The 19944-nt window shown below is 40.1% G+C and overlaps 1 protein-coding gene across 3 annotated transcripts in view; it reads right to left on the bottom strand.

The window, feature by feature from the left end:
• Window positions 1–6374: 6374 nt before the first annotated feature.
• Window positions 6375–19944, bottom strand: part of mpped1 (metallophosphoesterase domain containing 1) — a 98647-nt gene continuing 85077 nt past the window's right edge. For all 3 annotated transcript variants that reach the window (XM_058626095.1, XM_058626096.1, XM_058626097.1), the window contains 3 exons: window positions 19603–19718; window positions 12004–12117; window positions 6375–10370 (listed from right to left, as the gene is read on the bottom strand). In XM_058626095.1, the coding sequence (XP_058482078.1) occupies window positions 10243–10370; window positions 12004–12117; window positions 19603–19718 (358 nt within the window). In that variant the 3' untranslated portion in view covers window positions 6375–10242. The remainder of the gene's footprint in view (window positions 10371–12003; window positions 12118–19602; window positions 19719–19944) is intronic.

Below are 19944 nucleotides of genomic sequence, written 5' to 3'. Positions count from 1 at the left end.
CATTTTATTGGTACTGATACAAATACTGATACCGATACTCCTTATTGATGCTTATTTATACTACTATATAATTTGATGTTGAGGATGCCTGAATGCAGAGGTTGGTGGTGGAGAGATGCAAGAGAAATGTCGTTTTTACCTAACCAACAGGGGGCAGGCTCTTCTATTTAAACCAGTCCACCTCACTTACTTCCCTCATTTAGTAATAGAGAATGGGCACAGTTGTTGCAATGTTTATTTAGTACATAAATCACACGTGAGACTAACAGTGTCCTGAATAAGTATCTACACATTTAATGAAAAACAAGTAGAATTGTGGGGTGACATGGTTGGTGTAGTGGTTAGCACTCTTGCCCATACAGCAAGAATAACTGGGTCCATGACCCGGTTGTAAACCTAATTTTATAGTTGTAAACAAGGTACAACAACATCTTATTGTCTAACAATGGGAGATAAAATCAAATGGTCATTCACCTGTTGTGAACTAGGGGACAGTGTCTGAGATACAACACAAAATCACTGTCAAGAACATTTAAATGCATGCGCTTCAAAGAATCAATACAGTATCACGCCTACAGTGTAACGTCAAATATGATCTGCTACACTGGCAATGTCGATGGGACTATTTAGCAAATATTGGAAGTGATGCTAACAGTGTAGCAACACATTTAACCATAACCAGCGCCAAATGTCAGTGTCAGACCAAGAACACCGCAGTGATGTTAGGAGCAGCAGAACATCCAACACATTGCACTGACTATCATTCATAAACTGTTGTAATTGACTGTGTTTTGTTAGGTTGCGAGTGGTAACCCATTTACTGACAACTCTCTTTTTACATAATACCTGCTGTGTTGTTTTTTTAATTTAGCAGCCAACCTGAAATGCAATTACCTGACTCTGACAACTTCATCATCGTTAGGAATTGGAATATGCTGGTGAAATAAATATACTAGATAGAGTATACTGTACATAACAAATATATCACAGTGCAGGGTGTGAAACCAAATGCACAGATCAAAACAAAACTGAATTTTTAATGAAAAAAATATTACAATGCAAAACAGATGCAAGCAATAGCCAAAAATAAAGGCTGGAAGAGTGTTTAATGTTCTGTATTTACAAAGCACTTTGTAATCTAGTCTTGATTACACTTAAAGCTGCTTTATACTAAAGTTTTGCCATTCACTCAGCACATTTTTCCAACCCATTCATTCCAAGGACACATCGGCATGTAGCCACATCGACATGTGAACTAGCTGAGCTGGGAATCAAACCCTTAACCTCATTAATATGAACTGCAAGTCCTCTCTCAACTTGCTGCAAACTAAGTCCTGAGAACCAAGGTGGTACCATGGTCATGATAAAATATTTATATCAGCACCAGATATTTGCCGATAAGCAAGTAGCAGCACTCCATACCCATCTCTGTCACTCACTCAAAGTTTAATTGGAACGTCATGTGTTATATGACTGTGAGATCCATTTATTTGGAGTTACTGGAAATCCATAAAACTCAGGTGTCCAGGCAACACACACACACACACACACTCACACACACACTTGACAGCCAATCAGTAATTGTAATTGTTTGATTAAGCTGAAGATTGAAACAAGAGCACTTTGATATTCTGGCCCAGGAGAACAGCAGCTGACACTCTTGTTGTATTGTCCACAAATTGTGCAAATCCCTCAACTAATCAATACAAACAATTAGCATCCTGGTTAGGGATGACTCTCCTAAACCCTCACCTAATACACATGACATCACACACTCACACACACACGCACTACATTAATGTGAAGCTGTCACAGTCGGAGTTCTTTCAGATCATACTTGATGTCAGCACCCTCAGGGAGGATGTGCTGTAACAGCTTCCTGTGTGCGGTCCTTCACTGACCTTCATTCGCTCAGAGCGGCAGCAGCTGTGAGAAGCACGGTAGAGGGCTTCTCATGATGGTGACTGAGAAGCATGTGCATGGTAATATCATTTTGCCAAGGGGTGCTGTACAGCATACAGCATGCAAGACTCCGACAGGCATGACATGAACGCACCAACACACTTCCCTTCCTTCAACACACGTCAAGAGCTATGACACTATTATCAATTGCCGTAAGAGATATCTTTAAAATGAGGGAATGAACCATTTTAGCATAACTAGCAACGCACTTGTGTTATACATATTAAACAAATTGTCAGCAGCTAACGTTTCCTCTTGGCTCCTGAAGTTGAACTCGACACACATTCGTGGCAGCCCGTGGCCAAGTGGAAAGGGAACTGGGCTTTTAACTGGTGGGTCACTGGTTCCAGTCCCCACCAGGTCAAAAGGGCTGGGGTACCGCTGAGCAAGATACCCAACCCCCATTGCTCCCTGGGTGCAACTCGGTGTAGCTGCCCACTGCTCCTAATTCTAGGATGGGTCAAATGCAGAGAAATAATAATTACCCTAAGGGGATTAATAAAGATTTAGATTTGACATGCATTTCACTGCAATGCAATTGAATAATCAGAGACACAAGTGTGTTATCATGTCAATGGTTAAAAATGAAACAGGGGCCTCTGTGTACCACTGAAGTTTCTGTCAGGCTTCCTTCTTCTTACGAACGATAGGTGATGATGATGGTGTAGAAAAGGAACTCCTCTGAAACAGGACTCGTACCGAACAAAGGGATTTGATTTGGTTAGGAAGTCAGGCATCAGACCAAGCTCTGCAGCAGGTCGGGAGAATGTGTTCCTGCTGAATCTCCGAACAATTGTGCCCCAGAAAATGCAAAACTAACCTTTTATAGAATATCTAGCATTTTTATTGCATGGTGCAACGTACTTGAAAAACAAGTCGGGTCCGGCCATATCATACTGTCCCATGATCTATAAAGTTTGGACAATATCACCATTTAGTCAAACAAGAGACATCTATACTTCCTAACACGCCATATCCAGGACAGACCCTCAAGCTTCCTGTCCTATACAGGATGCTTATTGTAAAGCGTATGGTCTGACTGTCATGTGTCCAAGAGACCCTCTTGTCTCATGTTTACTTATTAATGTCAATGATCAGTACATTCAAGGATTAAACATTAGCTGTGTTAATGTGTTCTTCTAAGTTCATATTCTTTATTTCCAAGTTGGAAATCTGAGTTCAGGAGCGTCCCATGACCTAGGACATTCCATTTCCGACTACCGATGGAACGCACCATTAGATTCAGAAATGGGTAGAGACTTGTTCATACTTTACTTGGTTCATATCTGTATTTGTGGAGAAAACAGTGGAACCAAAAATGTAATATTACAACAAACACAACTTACATCACAAATGAGTGCTTTTGGGCAGAGCTTTGAACAAAGGGCTGACAGTGCACTTTTGCATTTTGTCAAAGTGTAGCCTGCAGCTGTGGGCTTTTCTACACTTGCTGACCAGGGGCCTCATTTATTAAACTGTTCATAGGTATGCATAGGTGTACATTTCAAACACTGAAAGTGCTTTTTTTAAAACCATGCACACGCAAGTCCTAATGTGGTGCAGCTTTGGTAGGCTTTAGGTAATACCTATCTTTGCCTATATGAATTAATATTAATTGTCAAAAGTGTATGATAGTCATGGCAGAGAAAAGAGGGAATAAGAGGAACACAATGTGAAATTGAAGTGCTTGTGAAGGAGGTGGCAGCAGGCAAAACTGTTTTGGGGCAGATGCCGTCAGTGCTGCTGCCTCAGAAGGCCGGACCATTGCTGAGGTCAAGAAGAAGTGGTTGGACATCGAAGTGGAGGCCAACAAGTGCGTCGCCTTGAAGTGAAAATTGACTATAAATGGTCCTCACGCCATGTGAGATTCAGTTTTACAACAATATGGCTGCCTGCAGGGACACAAGAAAAGCAGATTTTAGCCATCCTAACATAACGCTCACATATTCGCTGATTCTTGTCCTCCGATGGAAACCTGTCTCTCCACAGAAGTTGTTGAAATGACCCACTGCCTCCATATTTAAGTTTCAATATGTTATCTTGAGATTTAGGTGTTTGAAATCCCTATTTTGTATTGACCTCAGTGACAATAACTTACTACATCTCATCAATTTATCTTAGTCATCTACCTTCTATTGTGTTTGGAGATTATCTTTTCTGTGGGGCAACGTGGTTGGTGGAGTCATTAGAGCTGTTGCCTTGCAGCGAAAATATTTGGGTTCCTGACCTGATCGGAACAACGGCGTTTCAGCATAGAGGTTACATGTTCTCCCTGTGAGTACGTGGGATTTTTTTTTTTGGAACTTTATTTTAATTTTTCCTTTTAAACAGAGCAATCCATGACAACACCCTGAATCACTTGTAATAATATGAGCACTTCTATGAGAGAGGACCTGAAAAAAATAAAATATAGTTCAGTAAATTGGACAGGAGCTAAGTCCATCAGCCAGTTACAGTTTATCCCCTGTATTTGAGGGTTGTTTGAAATTCTGCCAGTAGTTCGATGCTGATCATGAGTAAGACCAGTGACAACTTGAATTCCATGTCCCAACCGACACATTCTCAGCAGGGTCCATTAACCCTGACTCTTGACTTAGGGTTCATATAGAAAACACCTGCCCACCTCTCAAAGGTCTCATTAAAACCAATAGTTATCAGAGTGTGTTCCATGTACTGTGCATCCAATCTCGCCTGTCGAATGCTTGCATCGATGGAGTCTGTTTACCTGCTGTAATGTATTGTAAAATGAGGGCTCTCCTGACATTATTAGTACCCTGGTGCTCACAAATAAAGCCTGTCTGGTCTGGCTTCATCAGTTTCTGCATATATCTGTATTCTACTAACCAGGATCAATGTTTTTTTTTTTTATTTTGAAATCTTGGCACAAGAAACTTATAGGTCGATATCCTGAACATTGTGTGAATAACTGAAATAACTGCCTCTGACCATGACAGCGGGGGGTCTCATTTATCTAATGCATAATAATAGACCCGGCAGAGAACTGGTATAGCTCGTTGACAAATACTTTTTACTTTTACTATTTTCCAGACAAGCCATCTGTTCCTGGTGAGTTTATTTATACTGGCCTTTATTTTTTCCTCAGTAATGGGGGAAACCGTGGCCTCTGCTTCTTCTTATGTCGATCTGCTTAATGTTACAGAGTCTAGTAGCTTTTTTATTTATTAGTTCTTGGCAATCACACAACTTTTTTATTATAGGCTGCAAATGCTTCAGCTATTTCTTTTGAATTTAAGGTCAGTCTGTTTCATTTCAGGTACGACTCGGTTGGACTGTTGCTTGTGTAATTGAATCATTTTACTGTATTTTTATTTCTTGGAATCTTACATTCATTGTCAAGTCTCATAATTTCGGTGTCTAATGCTTGTCGCTCCGCTTGGCCTTTGTTTCTTTATCCTTGCTGAAACTTCAGCTAGCTGTGCGTCCCACAGTCCAAGAACATGCAGAGGTTAACTGGACACTCTAAGCTCAACACAGGTGTGAATGTGTTTGTCTCAGTGTGGCCCTGCGATGGACTGCCTTGAATTTGATGAACTTTTTCAAAACGACAAAGACAAAGATCGTTACCGCAACCGGAGATAATGTTTAACTCCACATCCTTGCTGTGTTCATGCAGAGTTACAGCAGCCAACACTTTTAAATCTGATTTATCACTGATTCCACAATAGATCCATCACGGGAAGTGAAGTGAAAATCATGGAAAATAAAGATTAACAAAGGAAGGATTGATAAACGATCTGTGTGCTGACTGAGACGGAGCAGTCTCGTGAAGCACGTTTTTAATGACGCCGGCGACGCGAGTTATCGGGCGTACGGGGAAGTGTGAAGTGAGATGGATGACAAGAAGATAGAGGACGTCTGTCGTTCACATAAAGGAAAATGCAACAGCAGCAAGACACGTTGTGGCACTTGCAGAGAAATGTAGAGAGGTGAGAAAGGAAGGACAGATGGAAAAGGAAAACAGGTTGAGAAGTGAGGAGAAAGTGCCCAATATTATGGTTGGAGAGGAGGAGAGTGAGAAAAAAAGAGATAAGGGAGTAGCTGGAGGAAGATGAGAGCATATGAAAGCGTTATATTAATGGCAAAGTAAAAAAAAAGCCAAGCGTGAATAAATTACCCAGCTTCCCCCTGGGATTACTAATGTAATTATTTGAACGAGGGTTCTCATTAGGATGTGCAGAGGTGTGGAAGACCTGCAGAACAAAATGGGAGACAGAGACGGAGCGGTGAGGGTTTAGCTGCTGGAAATTAACTCACTGCTCTGGGCTCCACAATTGATACAAGACACAGATACCTTTGATTTGAACAAAAGGGAAGAAGAAGACATTTCCGCAACAAGACATAATGGAGAGGAGAGACAAAAGGAGAGAAAATCAGGAAACACGGACAACAGGTCACAGATAAGGTTTTATTCAATCAGTGAATAATCTCCTTAAGAACCAGCAGAATCTTTATGGTTTTAAGAAAGAAAAGGTACTTTACATCTGGGTTTTCATTTTCCTTATTTTACAGTTTCAAAAAGCAGAAAAGTCCCCAACAGTGATGGCGAAATATGAACACTTTCATTCCAAAATGCTATACTTCCAATACAAAAAGAAAAGAAAAGGATATTTCAAGATATACAACTTCATTTGGTGTTGTTAAATTATAAAAGTCCTTCAAAAAGTAAAACTGCTGTCAATCATTTTTCTTTCAAATGGCGTGTATTTCATTGTGGAATGAAACTCTTCATATGAAGATTGTCTGAGTAGCAGAAGTTTTTAACACTTTCAAGCATGCCTGACAAAATAAATCAAGAAATTGTACAACAATCTTTTTTTTGTCTCAGAAAAAAAAAGGGAAACACAGAAGACAGCTACACTGAAGCAGAAGAGCATCAAAGTGAGAGATAATTAAATGAGAAGTGTCAGAGGAAATTCTTTCTCCAATCTTTTGTGCTTTCAATTTTTTCTTTATTTCTGTTTTCCTTCACAGACACTAATTAAATGTGAGTTTTAAATTATATGACTGAACAGTTTACATGAAATACTCACACAGACTTGATGTGTGTTGGCTACAGTGAAACCATTACTTTGAACCCTTCAACTCAAAAAAGGATGATCACCAACCCAGTCTCCACGATCATATGCTGCCATTCTGTAAAGCACAGACAAGTGTGAAACTATGTTTCCATCCAACTATATTCATGGTAATTTTGAATAAGTGCAAGAGAAATCCTGGATGGAAACACCCGAGAAAAATAACACCAACTTTCACAAATCACAAATGTAGGTGCTTGGCAGAGGTGGGTTCAGTTTCCAGGATCATACACCGCCCAGCCAAAAACAAAGTCACACACTCACACACATATTTTGTTGGACCACCTTATGCAATATCACAGGCATCTCAAATCACAGTGGCATTCTGTGCCAATATGTTGTATTGATGATGGACTGCTGTGTCCAGCACACCCCAAATATTCTCAATGGAGTTAAGAATCTGGACTCTGTGATAATCTGACTCAATGAGCAATGGGGATTGGGTACCTTGCTCAGGGGTACCCCCAGCCCTCGACCTGGTAGGGATTTGAAACGGCAGACCGCCCAGATACAAGCCCAAATCCCTTCCGCTTGGCCAAAAGCTGCCCACCAGAAATTGAATTAAGAATATGTGATTTATTTTGGTCCTGGCTGTGTGTGTTGCCATCATACGTTTCTGCAAACCACAGATATGGGTGAGCTAATGTTTCTGAACCAAAATAACTATAATGTAAATGCAAGGAACGTCTGTCTGAGTGTTAATTGCATTAGCTGTCTAACAGGTCACATGACAGGCTTCAAACGCGACAGGTGATTGACTAAGGGCACCAATGTGTGGAGCGTCGACTTTGTTTGTTGTTGTTATGTTTGGGTGAATAATGCAGGAGAACAGTAGAAATCGGGCCATGTTAGATTAGTGGCTAGCACTGTTGCGTTGGAGCAAAAACACTGGGGTTCATGAATGTGATAGTGAATAGTACATTTGAAAATGCAACAATTGACAGGTTTTATTTTAAAGGGTCCTCAACCTATCAAGTAGTTCTGCCTCCCAGTGTGCCCCACACACTCCATCCTCCAGCATAAAGTTACAGTTTAGCAGCATCCCTCACCTCACCCTTCCCTTCTATGTGTGTGGGAAAACCTATGTGGCGGCATCTATATAGCGCTGACCAGGATCTTGTCGCATAAAAAATGAGCAAATTTTTTTCTGTCGTTTTTGCAAAAAGGAAATTTTACATATTGTGCCTTTAAATAAACTATGCAAAATGTATATATATATATATAAAAAAAAAACATCAGTGTGTTTTGGTTGCAGTTTGGTGGACCACACAAACCAGAAAAAAGTGTCCCACACTCTGGCTCCCTATGCATTTTTACTTATTTTTTTCTAAAATCACAAAAAAATGGAGAACACAGTAAAAAACAAACAAACAGACAAACAAACAAATCTTTTTAAACAGACAAACTGCTGGGCACAGAAAAGAGAATACCATAATAAGCATTTACAACATAATAAATGAAACGTAACAAACCATACATCTCTAGACACAAACACATTGTTACATTTCTTTTAAAGCATAGCAACAAGTTGGAAATCATCCAGAAAAAGATTTTTTTTTTTTTTGTCATATTGACAGAGAACATTTACAAAGACCAGTTACAGTACGATTAGTTACAGATTTGCTCCTCTGGAAAAAGGACAAAAAGTTCCATCTCTCCCATGAGAAACACAGGTAAGTCCAAGAAGTGACCACAGCTGCTGAGCATCAAGCACCTTTACATCGCATGTCACCTGCTCTTCTTCTCAAGTTCAAAAGGCCTGACCTTGCAGTCGTTACTAAGAAGCTGAGTCATTCAATGCATGAAGGAGGAGGTGGAAGGGACAAAAACAAAAAGGGAAGAGAAATGGCTGAAAAGGAGTGGACAGAACAGAAGTATGAGTCCTCTCCTCAAATGGTTAAAGTGAAAGTTCAGATTTCTTGAAGTGAGGTTGTATAGGATGTGTGGATGTGACCCCAGGAGGCCAGTGTGGACACAAGGAAGCTGACATGTTGGGTAGGATTGTGTCATAGAGGCACATTTAAATGAAATACTTCAATGACCTGTTGAAATAGGCTGTCTAACAGTTAGATAAGGCTGCAGATATTTTCCTAAGGTATTATAAATATAAGCAGAAATAAATATCAATATCAGGTGAGCTGCTTGTTAATAGGCTAAAATCAGTTGTTCTGTGTTCGGACTGGCAGCCATGTTTTCAGTCAGTTCAGGTAGTCAGCTCTGATTATGTGTCAGTATCTTTTATAACAACACTTGAGGGGAAAAAAAAATATTCTTCAAGGGGGGAGCCTGTATTCAGGGTTGCCAGGTCCGAGTGATAAAACACAAGGGTCAAGAGTTAATATTGAGGGTGCCAAGCTGTATCTGTGCATGTGTGTGTGTGCATACTGCTCTAGAATTTGTTCAGGATTTGAGTAATACATTTCTTATTTCACCTATTCGTTTTATTTATAGAAAATTACTAGTGCAATCTGTACAGATTTGAAAGAGTGAACACTTAGACTGCATCTGTGGGATCTGGCAACCCTGGTAAAATAATGAGGCCCAGTGGAGTGACGTCAACATGCCTGACACCCAGACTCTCATGGCCTTTCACTGCCTTTACCCACCCACTTCCCACGTACACACACAGTGGGGGAAACACACACACAAAAAATTAGAAATGAACGTTCACTGTTTTAAGTAAGTAGGAAGAAAAAAGTTCCCCTGGAGACTGAAGCTCTCCTGCAAACGAGGCGTTGGATTATTTCACTGATCGTCCAAAGGTTTCCAGCCCATTTCATGTTAACGGCCAGTGGGGACATCAGTGCTTCTCTTTTGTCTCTCTGAGAGCCACATGAGATTGTCAGTGCAGTAAAATGGGAACACAGACATGTCCCGTTTGTGCGCAGGTTAGCGTAAGCGTCTCTCCCGCTCATTCATCTGCTCTCACAGATGCAGTTACTGGTGAAGAATGTTACGGCACACAAACTAATAATAATGACGCGAGTGAGCGAGCCTCTGAGCCTCATCCAGCTTCCTCCACAATGTGACATCACCGCAGTGGTGTGTTCCATTTGTGTCACGTTAAAAGAAAACTCACCTGCCTAATATGTACAGTCTTTAGTTCCACCGGCTGACCTCACTTGCTCCTCCGGGCTCCTTTCTCCTGATTGGTGGAGAGGCTTTGCGGCTCAGCTTCCTCTAGTCATGTGGTGGTGGTGGTCCTGGGGTTGGGGAGGTCAAAGACAATGGGTGCGTTCATGGGCAGGAAGTTGACGGTGCAGGCGGAGGCGTTAATGAACGTCGTGGTGCCATCTGTCATCATGCCATAACCTGGAGAGAGAGGTAACACAAAGACAAATGGGATAGTTCAGGTTTTTTGAAGTGGTCGTGTATGAGGTATTGACACATAGTCAGTTTATAAAGTTTATAAAAGGGAGGAGAGTCTGAGACAATGAGCCTCACACTGGTTGGACAACAAAGGGACAAAAGTCACGCAAGTATGGACTAAGAAAGCCAATGGCAACATTTGAATGCAGTTGCTGGTGTTTGACCAGAGAGGCAGTAGATTTGTTTGGCAATTAGCAATTCGAATACTTTTCACTAAACTGTGAAGATTTGCACCTTGATCAGCAAATAACATTACTAGATACACATACACGCTGGTTTATACCTGAAAAAAGTGGTATAGGATTGTAGGTATGGGGCTCACCAAACAAAATCAGTGCAAGCTTAAAGGTAATAATAATAATAATAGTCGGGTGGGGCATCATTTTCTGGAGCATTATTTACTGTATTGCTTAAAATCCTATTCACACCCTAATTGTAACCAATTAATTAATGAATTGTCACAAAAATGAAAAATGTCAGTGACCTGTGGAACGGACAGGCCAGTAAAAACACCATCCCGAACCCTAAACCCATCATCATCATCATCAAATTGGATTGTGATGCATCAATCAAACTGCCATCAACCCCCCTCCTCGTGCATTAATCTTGCATGCTCATTAGACAACGCCAATGAGACACAAAGTTATGGCAGAAAAGGTGCAAAGAGCAGGTTTTCGGGAAGGCTACTGCCAAGAAAAAGACTGACTGGACCGGTATGTTAACTTTATGTCTTTATCATCTTTTGAGAGTATTTATTGTGTTTCGGCATCACATGTCTCTATGGTGCAGGAGAATGACTGTTTTACAAAGTGACACTTAACTTAAACTGGCATAAGCTGGAAACCACACTCTATCACTTTAATGTCACCATTACAAACACAATTTCTAAAAAAGGTCATTTGTAGTTGTAACACATTAATGATGATGGCAGCATCTTTACTTTATGATTCCCCTACATACCTGTACTACAGCAGCATGGATTTGTATACTGTACAATATCTAAGTAATAACACAGTAGTAGTGATGAGATGAGATGAGAGAAGTAACTCTGCCATAATGATGTTATCATACATAAATACAGAGTTCCCATTTATCATAATTTCAACACATTGACTGAAGTTGTCTGTGTAACTTCATTTAGTTGGTGTGTAGGAGCTTAAAGAGGCTTTATATCCTCTTTAAGTAAAAAGTACTTAACATCTTTAAAATCGGATTTAATTTGTGCAATTCGGAAATATGTCACAGTTCCTAGTTCCTTGGGTCGTTTTTTAGGAACAAAAATAAAAGAAAAACAGTCTATTTATCGCTACTCCTGATTTAAAAAACCAAAAAAAACCAAAAAAAAACCATCATAACTATAAAATGAATCATAACTTTGACTCAACAACACATAAGAACATGGAAAAATGCCTTTTGTAAAGCCTGAAGATGTGACCTAAAAACATACACCCCAGGATGTCCATATAAGGAGTTGTGTATTATTCCAGCGGAAAACAACAGTAACTGATAATGTTGCTCTCTGTTGTAAACACAGTATGCTGTGTGTTGCCGTCTTGTGTGTGACACGTGCACGTACCTTCATGAATGTGCCCAAACACGTGGTATTTGGGCTGGACTCTCCTCTGCACTGTGTTGAGCAACTCCATGCAGCCGACACGTTGCATCTTCTTCGGGACCCAGTCCAAGAAACCTGCACACAAAGACATGTAAATCAAACACACTTTTCACCAAACTGACATGGCATCGTCTGCTTCCCACTATAATTATTATAACATAAATAACAATTGTTTGTTATTATTGATTCATCTGTAAATTATTTTTTCTATCTTTTTATTTTCAGCCACTATTTTCAAACATATACAGTGTTATGTGTGAGGAGGACTCGCATTTGCTTTGTGCTGCAACTATAACCAGCCATTTAAAAAACATAATACACCAACTCTCTGGCAGCTCTCACTAATGGTCACATGACACCAGTGGCGGCCATTTCTCTGCACAGCCTGCTGTCTGTGTTTAATGGAGCATTCATATCATATTCATGTTCATGCAATGCATCCGATTTTATTTGCATCAGATTTATTTTACAAACCACAGGTTTGTTTGAGGAGGAACAAACCCTGGAAATATTCATGTTTAAAAGGCTGGAAATAAAAAAAAAAGTTTCTATTTTAAAAAAAAACTATGATCAAAATAGCTTATTATTTTAGATTAGATTGAATAATTGTTGACCCAATCAGCTGTTGCAGCCCAAACACTACAGTTTATGGATATCAACTCAACTCTACTCCACAAATTATGTTTCCACACAAATCAATAGCAATAGTAAAAGTCACATATTGTGTCCCAGATTAGGTTGGTTTTAGATCACACATGGGCTGCATAAAACGGTTTTATTGACTTTTGCTCAGCTCAAGTGACGGATCAACATTTTGATATTAGCAGGTGCAATGACAAAATGAGATGAGAAACAATACTCACTAAAAGAAAAATTGCCTTGGAATGTCACATTTTTAAGCCATTTTTTCACAGGAGTCAAAGTCTGAGATAATGACACATATGATGAGACAATGCTCAGGAAGTCACTGCAAATACCAATAATTTCAGTTTTGCTCCTTCACATTAATAGTATTTAACTTGTGAAAGGAAGGCGAGGAAACGTATCAGTGAGGTTAAAAGTTACAGCTAAACATGTTTTTTTTGTATTTTTCAAGCATTTTTACTTTTAAAATGATTATTATTTCTTTAAAACCTTTTCTTTGCCCTTCTCTTGCTTCATATCAGTGTGGCCCTCTGGAAAAAAATGTTGCCAAACTCTGTTTTAGACTCATCTCAAAAGAGACACAGAGATGTCTGAGGAAATATGCTGGAACTCAGCGCTTTAAACAAAGATGTAGCAAAAGAATGAGGAAGAGCCAGAGACAACAAGGCACAGGTGAAACACATGAGAGAGAATCAGGCAATCACGCAAGAGGGAAACTTGACAGGAAGTGGGAAGGAACAAGACAAGTGTTGCCAAAATAAAACAGGAAGCCCAAAGACAGGATTTCATGTTGATTATTATGCTGATTTAAGTTGATATCAGTATCATTTTTTTTTACTACTATGTACTATAACTATAAACAAATCACAAGTGATTCAGAACTGTCCTGACTAAACTTTTCTTTTCTCTCCCCCCTTTTGTCCCCCATTTCACCCCAACCAGCCGAGGCAGATGCTGCACATATTTGCTTTCTTTGCATTGTGTAAAATGTTGAGGTTTAAAAAAAGAAAAGAAAAAGGAAATACCGTCACTGTAATTTCAGTCCAAGTTCAAACTGTTATCTGTATCTATTCCTCTCAAAATGATTATTTCACATGGAATTTTTCTTTTGCCAGTGCTTATTTAATGAGCAACAGTGCCTGTCAGTATTCTGCTTTTCTTTGGCTGAAAGTATGCTCACAAAGATTAAAAATCCATCTTCCTCCAAAAAGTAATACATCGCATTTTAGTAACAAACTCCTCGTCTAATGGCAAACTGCACATCCAGCACAAAATAAAAGTGACTCTTAGGAGGCAGCCACGGAAAATAAAGATCAATCACCACCACACGCAGATGTAGACTTCACAGTGTGTGTGTGTGACAAGGATGAAGCGTGGAGTGTGTATGATTTAGTGGCTGCTCTGTGAGGAGGGAGGCTGCCGATGCTGAGTCAATAAAAGCATCAAGTCGGAGAAAAGAAAATGAATGAGGGGATCGTGTCGCCATCTTTCCTGCCTTCTGTCGCTCAATTCCATACAGGAATAAGTAAGTGAACAAATGAAAATCATCCTAAAGTGTAAATATAGGACTGTTCAGAAAGTCTTTGACCGTTTTTCTCTATAAAATACAAAGAATAGGTCAAAACAAGACTAATTATAAGCCTCCGACCAAAAGTACAAAACCTCTATTAGGACAGGTTCATCCTCCGTGCAGAATAAATCTGCTCTCAAGATAATCTGTCCATTCATTTTCAGGAGCTGGTGTTTGACCAAAGAGACATTTATCACAACATAATTTCAATACTTGCCTTAAAAACGTGGTTGCTGAAGCAAATGCAGGCAGCTGAGGCTCAAGAGGCAGTGAATAAATGGGATATGTGAGTGACAAACGTGCATTAAAATGAATGAATGTGAGACGATAATTTAAAGCACTTTGAGAACTGCTACATAAAAATCCCTGGCGATCAGGGAGCTCCCACAATTTTAACATATTAAATAAAATCTAGACGTCTTCAATATATTTACATATCTAAATACTGTTCATCTTCATCTACTGTAGTTGAATATTTGCTCATTTAGTGCACATTTGTTCCAAGCTTTAAAAACCAAAGTCATTAAACTGGGTTTCTCGTTTAATTCAGGTTCAGTATCACCACACATAATGCTTCACTTTAAATATGACAGTGTGAATGAATGCTAGGCCACGTCTGTGATTGTACTGTCTTCTAAGGTTTAAAAAAAACAAATAAACAAGAGTGACACTGGTTTGGAGTAAACACAACTTCAAGTGGCAGGGTGACCCCAAATCAAATTGAGCTTAGGGCCTCATAAAGGCTTGGACCAGCCCTGCTACAACCTGTGGCAGAAACTCTAAATATTTTTCCAATAAGCCTGCCTAATACAGCTTTCATTCCTCCTGACTCTTTTTGGCTCTTTAGGTCAAAGTCAGGTCTCAATTCCAGAAATATTAAATCATGATTTGTTTGCTTCAGTAGTGCAAAAAAAAAAAGAAAAAATGAAGAAAGAATGAAAGAAAAAAGAAAGAAAAGGAAAAGAAGGAACAACAGAAGTCTCTGAGGATGACTTTGGTTCTACATTTTTATTTTTTTATTACCAGAGTGCTAAAAATCTCTGCGGCAGAGTTAATGGAGCCTCTCGTACATAACACAGGCATAAAAACCTCTCAGTTGTTGAGCTGGCAGTGAATCAGTCACACTGGTAACATGATACAGTCTGACTGAATGTTTGTACCTGTGTTAGTATCACACTCAGTATATAACGCGTTGGGAGACGCTGGACGTGAAGTAAGAAGTTACGAGGGACTTTTGTGTCTCGGGGTAGTTTCCTCTAAAGTGCCGCTTGCTTCAAAGCAGCTGCCGCTTTGGGCTCTGAACCTGTTTTCCCTCGTGTTGTCTCGCGTTCTCCGCTGTTAAAGTCTTGCTTACAGCCAGATAACGCAGCCATATTTTTCCTCTCCAGCCACCGATCTGCTGCTTTATCACACCTCATAAAAGATGTGCCATTGCCGTGGTGCAAAAACATCTTTATTGCACTCCTCTTTCCTTCACCTTGTTGTCTGTATTACATTTCTTAAAAAACCCAAAATAGCCAGACATTTTACATTTTTACATCTTTTCTCACTTTAAGCATGTAAAGTGATATTATTTGTTAATGAAAGATAATAACATCTCTTTCTTAATAATTGCCACTCACCGTCCCACACCAAAGTCCAGAGAGAAAAACAGCATTTTTCGCTCATAAGGACACAGGAGCTGCTGGTCTACTGCTGCCTTTTCAGGTAAGTTTGTGTCCCTTAAACTGAATAAGGGATTTTAACCACTCAAGTCACAAAATAACACTTTTTAACTTACTGGCGGGGGCAGCAGTGGATCAACAACTCCTGTGTGCCGTGTTCTAAAAATCGGTTTTCAATATGGACATTGGTGTGGGGAGCAGAGAACATGTTCTATAGATATCATAGACTTAATCGGGTGTTCATTTTATTTGGTAATATTACTCCATTAATAATACTCCATACAACCGCACTTCAATAAATCCATAATATCCAAAGATCCATGTTATTTTCCTCAATTCATTTTTTTTTTTATTCAAATATTCCTGTCTTGTATCATTCATTCCCTTCTGCTTTTTTTTTTTGTCTGAGCGTCTCATGCATTAGCTGCTCCACATGCTGGCGGCTTACAACCAGATAGCTGGAGACACTTGGCTAAGCTGAATGAAAAAGAAATGGCTGCGTTCGTCGCCCGAGACACACACACACACACACAGAAATCAATCATACACACACACGTTCACAGCTGCAGTAAGAGACGAGGTGTGAAAGTGTGTGTGAGAGGGAGAGTCAGTGAGCGAGGGAAGTGACAGTGTGTCTGAGGAAGTCGGAATCATGGGATGTTAGTGTGTAATGAGAGTAAAGGCAGGGCAGGGCAGGGCGAACTGACCAGACAGTGTCAGTCACTGCTTTGACGACCTTTTCTGTTCAATTCTACATCTGTAACCAACAGAAATAAGCTCAAATCATTGAATACATTGAATACTGAGCAGGTATTATCTTTTCTTGAAGACCAGTGGTGTCATTTTTTTTTCCCCTCCATCAGCTGCTTCACACGGTGGTGGATGATTTATGATCTGATGTCCCTCTGGGACGCAGTCAATGAAGTGGATTGATAGAGGACACCGGGTATGATGTGGAGGAGAATGACAGAGGACAAATGCAGGAGGTGGGGTCAAATAAAGTGACGTTTCTGTATCTGTGCCTCCAAGAAATAATCTCTATAATCAGTGGTCGACTGCACTGTGCCTGCACCCATACCCCGAAAATGGCAAAAGTGAAAACATGTCTGCCACTGGAAGACAAGGAAAGTAGATTTTAGCCACTTACCACAAGGCTAACCTAAAACAATGATATGTTTGCTGCTTTATCTTGCTCTTCGACAGCCTTTCCTGACTGGAAAATGGAATTGGTGTCACTTTGTAAAAAAAAGTCCATACAAAAACAACAACAGCGATTTAACACCACTGCCAACATGAATTATTTCCTCACTGCTGCCTCAGTTACAAAGTTAAAATGGGTTATTTTGTGACTTTGATGTTCGAAATCCACTGTTCGAGACATAAACTTGACAAATATGGCAGCAAAAGACCTGTATCTCCTGTGTCTCCATGAGCTAAGAAGATTGATTTCTCTGTGAGGGAAGTTGTGAGATAAAGCAGCAAACACATTCTCTTTTCATTCATAGTTTTTCTGTTGTTCCTCATGTCATTGCTGGTTTTCAGCACCAGCAGCTCACACTGATGAAAGCAGTGCTGACTATAGGTGAACCTAACCCCATAAGGATTATATTTGGGCTGACAATATGGGTCTCAAGGAGGGTTGTCCCTGGCCCCACCAGTGTTTACCCTTTTCAAGGCTAAGTGGGTACTGATGGCACTTTTCCATTATACAGTTCCAGCACTACTCGTTCGACTCTACTTGTACTTGCTTTTCCATTAGGGATAATACCTAGTATCTGGTGCTTTTTTTGGTACCTGCTCTGGCAAGGTTCCAACTCCTACTCTAAAATGTGACATCAACAGACGGCCGGACACTGATTGGTGTCGTCACGGTGCGACTGTGTCATGCTCCCGTCATGAACGATTCAGTGACAATGAAGTGATTCTAATGATTCAGTACACTGAGAAGAACTGCTTTGCTTGTCACTAGCTTGTGTTTGAGTTTGTTAACAACAGCCTCGTTATGACGACCCCGCCCACTTTACCATGAAGTAACGGAAAACAATGTGCCTGATACAAAAAACTGAGTCGAGTCGAGTCGAGTCGAGTAGAGACGAGTAGTACTAGAACTGTTTCATGGATAAGTGCCATAAGTGGGCAAAAGTATTCAGGTCCCATATGGTTTCAGTAACATGGGAAGTCCATGTGGGCAAACACCACTACAGACCTGCTTGAGACCACTACTGTCACTATGATTATATAACCCTTATGTGGCCCACATGGACATACTGGCTGGGTTTGTGTCAAGTTTTACCTGTTCATAGACATTATCTCACTACATATATAATTCTGACTTTATTTAGGGCTGGAGGAATGACTGTGTGCTATCTGGTTTGACTTGATATGTCACAAACACTTTGAGTGAATCCTTTCATATTTGCAGAAAAGGTTCACTTTGTTACTGATTCCTCAAATGTGGACACATTTCCAAAAGTATCCACTCAATCTCACAAAGGAAAAGTCATTCCGGAGAGAGGACATGTGTGTGTAGTCAATTTGTTGAGACAATTTTGTGCACTTTAGACAATTATCCCGTCCGCGAAAAAGCAAAGAATAATAAAGAAATTGGTTACTGATCCATGTTGTCATCATTTGACTCATTTCCTGTGAATCTACTGCTATGTGAAGCATTTGTTGTTATTAGTGTGTTTTGGACATTAAAGTATGCCATGTATTTGTACATTTCTTGGACAGTAAAAATTACCACTTTACGACCTTTTCTGGCAAAAAACACTGACCTTATGGAGACCAAAACCTGGTCCTCTTGAGGTAGAACCCCATTTCCGAGAAACTGGTTAAGTTGAAGGCTAAGATTTGAGTTTGTGTGACACCCTCACTTTTAACCCTCATCACCGCACACCCAAGCTTACCTTGGTGGTTGCATCAGGTGTGGTATGAATAGGTGGCGTCAGTGTTGAGAGCCGCAGCTACGTTAGCTGTTAAAAGGAGGCTCTTTTGTTTGTTTAGCAGTTCTTACACGTGACTGCTATTACCGAGGAGAGAAGAACGAAGAGAAACTTGTCAACTGTGCTGTTGATTATAACTCCAGATCAGGATAAATGTGGTGAGATCTATTTCACTTCTTGTATGTTACTTTTTGTGTGGTATACCACAGAGAAAGCGATCACCGTTTGCCTTTTTGTTTTTTTGTGGATTCTATTTTTCATTGCGCTCCGACACAGGATAAATCTCAGAGGCAGAGGCCTTCTGTTGCCTGGTTTCAGAGACTCTTTAGTGCGATCTTGGGATGGACTTGATGTTTTCCTTCAGTACTTTCAGTTTTATTTTGTGGACTGAGACAAGGGGGGAATTGAAGAGTTACATAATATAGTGTGCTGTGCAGGACGTACAGATGATCTCTTTTGTGTGCATCTTTCTTTGCTTGTGATCCACACTGTCTGAATAGCTGTGCTGATTTGCATTCTTGAAACTATTCATGGTTGTAGTTTCATTCAAAAGAACCCCTTGTGCTTTTTTATAGACATAAACAAAACTTAAAGGTTTAATTGTTACAACTGCTTATGGTTAAAGTTAAGGGTAAAGCTTTTGTTTAGGCTGACCAAATGAATGAAGTCAGTGCAGTGTCCTAAGAAGAATAGCTGTGCAAACTTGTGTGTGTGTGTGTTGTAATCTGTGTCTCACCCAGTGGGGGGCAGTGTGTGACCAGGATGTCTGTGTTGTCAGGGATCTGGTTCCACTTGTCCAACAGAGCCTGACCTCGTGGTAGGTTGAAGCCCCAGCCATAATACCAGGGCTGCCTGTAGAGACACACACACACAGACACACACACACAATGAAATATAATAATACTGGTCAGTCAAATGAGACTGGATTTGATGGCAACACAGAACCGATTACATTCCATCCAGATGTGGAAGAGTGATCACGCTGAGGAATATAAAAAGGAAGGGAAGATCTGTTAAATGTGACACATTGGAAAGCATCAATGCCCTCTACATCTTCTGACACAAGCAATGGAAATGA

The sequence above is a fragment of the Solea solea genome, chromosome 3 (assembly GCF_958295425.1).
Source record: "Solea solea chromosome 3, fSolSol10.1, whole genome shotgun sequence".
Lineage (NCBI taxonomy): Eukaryota > Metazoa > Chordata > Actinopteri > Pleuronectiformes > Soleidae > Solea > Solea solea.
This window is presented reverse-complemented; position numbering and strand designations above follow the sequence as displayed.